Genomic DNA, 5,731 nt, shown 5'->3' with positions numbered 1-5,731 from the left:
GCGCCAGATCTCAGTATAGATGGTTGTGAGCCACCATGTGGTTGCTGGGAATTGAACTCAGGTCCTCTGGAAGAGCAGCCAGTGCTCTTAACCTCTGAGCCATCTCTCCAGCCCAAAAGATTTAAATTGATCCTTTCTTTAATCATATAATTACCATAATCATCTTCACACATGAATTGTAAACAGCAGTGAGTTTGTTGTAAAATCTTAGTATATGCGTTTGCAGTCATTTCCTCATAGTCATCTTGCCTCCCCCTCCTCTGTCCTCTCCCTTCCCCATCCCCTCTCCCTCAGACCATATTTACTTTCTTTTTTTTTCTTTATTTCTTGCTAGTTTTCACATATATGTTGTGTGCCTCTACATGTCTGCTTAATTTGCATGACATCTTGTCATTCAATACCATCTGTTTTCCTAGAGAAGGTACCATTTATTTTTCCTTGTGACTAAATATTACTATTGTTTCAGAAACAGTGTTTTCTTCACTCATCATTTGACAGTTGGTACCTAGGGTTGGCCTGCATCATGTTAATGTTACTATCATAAGCACACATATGCAGGTCTTTCTCTTATATGATAACATCAGTTCCCCTGGATATATGCCCATAAGTGTTATTAGCTGGATCATTGACCTTCCATCCTTTTGTCCTTCCTTCCTTCCTTCCTTCCTTCCTTCCTTCCTTCCTCCCTCCCTCTCTCCCTCCAACCCCCTTCCTCTTTCTTTTTTCTTTCTTCCTCTCTTCCTTCCTTTCTTCCTTCTTTTTAATTTTTCAGAAAATTTACATTGCTATTTTTGATTTACTAGCACACATTTCTAGCAGCAGTGTAGAATGGTAGAATTACAATGAGGAGATTTCTGATTGTCAGCAACTGTATTTTCAGTGAAACTAAATTTGAAAAACAAATGGGGAAGTGCTTCCTACGTCAGAGATAGCTTTAGACTAAGTGTGAGGGGTGGAGCCTGTTGAAAGAACTAAGGTATCTGTGAAGTTGGAGTCTGTGTTCTAAGGGAGATTAAGGCCACCTGAGTTCTCCACAAACTTCAGTCTAGGAAGAATGAACAAGATCCTGAAAACATCAATCTTAATACTAGGCCTTCACTTAGCCTGTGAGTCAAAGAGAAGAAACTTCAGAATATGAGATTAATATGGAAGCATGAGAAATTGGGAAACCAAACAAAATCAGGAATGTCAAACCTATAAGCAAGTAGTACATTCCTGGAAACCTAATGATATCTGTTATTTCTCTACACAGGGGTGAGTGGCCAGCAAAAGGGGAGACCTGATCAACAGCAGGTGAGGCAAAGTCCCCAATCTCTGACAGTCTGGGAAGGAAGGACTTCAGTTTTGAACTGCACTTATGAGGACAGCACATTTGACTACTTCCCATGGTATCGGCAGTTCCCTGGTGAAGGCCCTGCATTACTGATGAACATACGTTCAGTGTCAAACAAAAAGGAAGATGGACGATTCACAGTCTTCTTCAGGAAAAGTGATAAACAGCTCTCCTTGCACATCAAAGATTCTCAACCTGGAGACTCAGCCACCTACTTCTGTGCAGCAAGTGCACAGTGATCTCCAGGCACCTGCAGCCCACACCCAAACCTGCAGCTGTGCTCCAGCAAAGCCCTGCTGTGGGATTGAGTCTGGCAGAGGTACAGAGGAGTTTTCATTTGCAAAAACAGGTGACTGGGTGACTCAGTGAACTTAAGAATTAGACTCATTCAGGCCACAGACAGACCAAGATGAAGTTACAACTTGATTTTCTCCAGTCTCCTTGCTCCTCAGGCACCACTGGAGTTCTACATGTATTTACTTAACTAGTTTAATTGAAATGTTTTCCCGAGTGGTTGTACAAATATTTCTCTATTACGTTGGCTTGTACTAAGTAGAAATTATAAAGTCCCCATCTCCCTACACTTTTGTCAATAATGTTATTAATGTGCGGTCATTACAGCACAACACCAGTCACTTTGTGCCTTATGTGATAGAAATCACATAGAATTGTCTTTTACCTTAACCTCCTCTGATAGCAGGAAAGTGATGATTTATGTGAGCACCGACTACATCTACTTCTTCTTTTCCTTTTCTATCCCCATCCACCTCCAAGAAACTCAAGTAAACCAGGAGGCACTCAAAAGGATGCAGGTGTGTTTACACTAGATAAAGTACAACTGCGGGTAAAGAATTCATTTACTCACATCATGAAAATATATAAATTTCATTAAGAAATTGTTTCACACATGCATTTCATAGATGAACAAAATAAAATCTAGAATGTAATTCTTTTTTAGATAACATAAAGAGCTGCAGGTTTTATGGCCATCAGCAGTGCATACAATGGAGAAAGTACTTCTCATTGCCTAACACATTGCAGGGTTTACTCACTTAATGCTAACAAGATTTCCACTGGGGAAAATTTTAATCCACTTATAAATTTAATGTTTCCATGCTACATAGTTGAAGGTTGTGGGAGATCTAATCACCGAGGAAACCAAGAAGAAGGCATGCTTGAGCTGGATTTGGAAGTCTAACTTGAGCAGCATAGTGAAACTACGCTGTCTTAGAAAATCAAATCCAACAAAAATAATGTGGATAATATTAACTTAAATATGTAAATTCTGCAAGTTCTCCTTCTTATCTGCGGTGACTAGTTTTTCAATATGCAAAAGGGAAAGTTAAGCAGGAAAATATGTCAGTTGACTCTTAGCAGTAGGAGATATATCTCACAATACCAGTGGGTGAATTGCCCTTATCTTCCAAAGTGTTATATCCTTGTTAAGTTTAAAAACTTTAGTCAGAATTTAGTAACTGTTTGTATCATATTGGAAATGGCTTCACTGAATACAAACACCTAGTTTGGAAGTCAGCAAGAGAACAAAGGCTTCCTTGAGGATGCAGAAGAGAGAACTGTAAAACTCTGGGCACCTCAAGACAGAACCCTGAGCTTCCTATGGGTTGAGAGACTGGAAAATATTTAAAGAGATCTGAGAGCAAGAGAAGAAAGTTTAATTATAATAACATAATTGTCACTACTTGGATGTCTTCATGTGGTGTCCAAGGCAGAATGTGAGTTTCAGAACAGCATGGTCTACTGAGTGAATGTCAGGACAGACAAACTAGGGAGTAAAAGAAACAATGGAAATCAGAAAGGTGGTGAATATGTAATTCAAAAAGGGAGACAATTCTAGCCTCAGCAAGCAGCAGAAGTTGGCAGCCATGGTCACATGGGTTCTATTTTAGAACCAAGGAGGAACTCTGTGGAATCTTTCCCTGCAACCAATGAAAGCCCTTGTGACCAGGCATGTAGTGGGGATGTGCCTGAATGGAGGTGCAGAAAAGCAATTCCATGAAGTTGTAAAGGTTAAGCCTGCATTGCATTGGAGACTCTGGTACCATGTTTTCCTGAATGACTGAATTCTTTTTTACTATTCTTTAAATACTAAGCTTTATTTTTTAGGATTTAACTTTTATTTACATTTGTGTGTGTGCAGGCCCACATGAATATCCACAAGCTTGTGTGTATACATGGGTACATGCACCGATGTGCGTGTGAAGGACAGAAGATGGTGTCCACTCTAAGCTGGAGTTGCAAGTTTGGCAGGATACTTAGCTTGTCAAGTAAGTTCTGAGATCTGAACTTCCATCTTTATGATTAGCAGCAAGTGCTTTCCACTGCTGAGCCACCTCTCCACAAACCTTAGCTTTATCTTCACTGGGAGGTATTGTTTGTCAATCACATCACAAGGAAAGACAGGCAGCATTTAGAATGAGACCAATTGTCCAGCCCATCACTCAAACCCAGTGTGCTCCACAGCCGCATCTCAGAGGCTGTGACTGTGCAGCATGGAGAGCATCCAGCTGCTATGTGGAGAACTAGAGCAGGGCACAGTTCTTTCATCCTGAGCTCCACAGGCTACTGTGACACCCATGGTCTCCTGCTTAGCCACAGAGACTGCATGCAGTACAGGACATGTGCTGCCTGTCAGCACTCAGCAGTGAGATGACCAGAGGATTATACCTCGGATACTGGAAACTTGTCCCCGATGTACATGTTGACCTTGTTTGTACTTTGTCTTGAGACAAATAAAAGTTTAAGAGCTACAGTCTAAATGATGATACAGCAGTACCCCAAATCCAAACTATGGAGCTTTATTTTTGGATTAAGCTTACTAAACCTCTCAATGTTCAGACAGATTCACTATAGGAGACAAAATCCTGACTAATAGGGTCTGAGGGTAAACAAAATAAACTAACTCACATGAATCTTTCATCATGTCACATTTATTATTTCCATGCTCTCTCTATTGCCTGTGATGTTCCTCGTTCCTTGCTGTTCCTGTTGTTCTTACTGTGCTTGTTTACTGTTGTTCCCCCACACATAAGGTTTTTAGTCTAAATAACCCACATAGACATTAACAATGGTATCAACATGCACTTCAGAACCATAAAAAAACAGCACTCCAGGAAAAGGTGACCCCACCCAGAAAGTAGAAACTCAAGACAGGAATCTGGAGGCAGGGATTAAAGTAGAGAATATGGAAAAGTTCTACTTATTGCCTTGTTTCACTGACCACTCTGCTTACTTTTTTATACACCCCAGGACATCATGTCCAAGGGAGGTTCTACCTACAGTGTGATGGGCCATCTCTCATAAATTACTAATCAAGAAAATACTGCACAGATAATCCTACATGCCAGTATGAATAAGAAGATTACTCAGTTGAGGTTTCTTCTTCCCAAGTGATTGTAGTTGTGTTTAGTTGTGAAATAATAACATGTCACTATTAAACTATAATTTTCATATCTTACTGATTCTTAGGATATCATAATAATAGCACAATATAAAACATCATAATACTTTAAAATATTCATTCTTTTTAAAAAATATTAAGACTCTAGAATCTCAAAGTCCTTTAAAATATCAAAATTCTTTTAATTATGAAATCTCATACAATTAAAACAAGTAAAGAAAAACCTATTTTACTCCAAGAAGGAAGAACCAGGTAACAATTAAAATCAGATCAAAGCTAAAACCCAACCCTCTAAATAAAATATTACATTGACTGATATTTGAAACTCACTCATGATTTTCTGGGCTCCAAGAGACTTGGAAATATTCACTTCTATTGGTTTGCCATCTATAGCACATATAGCTTCTGTTTCATGCTAAACTGATCCCATATATTTGTTGATAGTCCCACAGTCCTAGTATCATCAATACGTTTGAGTCTCCACTGCTTCTGAGGTTGAACTTTCATTAATAGCCTCTCTCGCTTCTCACCATGACTCCTCTAACCCTGGTATCTCTACTAAGACTATGTCCACTTTTAAGTCATTGTCATGCTGTTTTATTATTACAGTTTTGTAGTGTATTTTGAAATCCATAATGCTGATACCTCCCTCAGTATTCTTTTTATTTAGGTGTGATTTGGCCTACTTTGGTCATTTGTAATTCCATATAAAATTTTTGGTTGTTTTTTTATTATCTGTGAAAAACAGTCTTGAAAATTTGTTCATGGATCACATGAATTAATCTCATAAAAAATGGTTCCTTAACCAAAAAAAAAAATATATCAGTGTGTAGATACAATGCAATAACAATAAAATTTCCTGGTATATTTTAAAAGTGGTTTCCCTTTCCTTCTCTAATGCTATTAGAGTTTAAGGTCTTGCATTGAGATAGTTGATTAATTTTTAATGAACTTTGCTCAGGGTGACAAAGGCATAGTTT

General features: G+C 38.6%; 1 gene segment (V, D, J or C); it reads left to right on the top strand.

Annotated features, from left to right (window-relative positions):
• Positions 1 to 1,054: 1,054 nt before the first annotated feature.
• LOC130885021 (T cell receptor alpha variable 23/delta variable 6-like) lies at positions 1,055 to 1,572 on the top strand. The segment is given in 2 exon segments: positions 1,055 to 1,106; positions 1,253 to 1,572. Coding segments are annotated over 2 exon segments (372 nt in total).
• The last annotated feature ends 4,159 nt before the right edge of the window (positions 1,573 to 5,731 follow it).

This window comes from Chionomys nivalis, chromosome 12 (genome assembly GCF_950005125.1).
Source record: "Chionomys nivalis chromosome 12, mChiNiv1.1, whole genome shotgun sequence".
NCBI lineage: Eukaryota > Metazoa > Chordata > Mammalia > Rodentia > Cricetidae > Chionomys > Chionomys nivalis.
The sequence above is the reverse complement of the archived record's forward strand: the minus strand, read 5'-3'. Positions and strand labels throughout refer to the sequence as shown.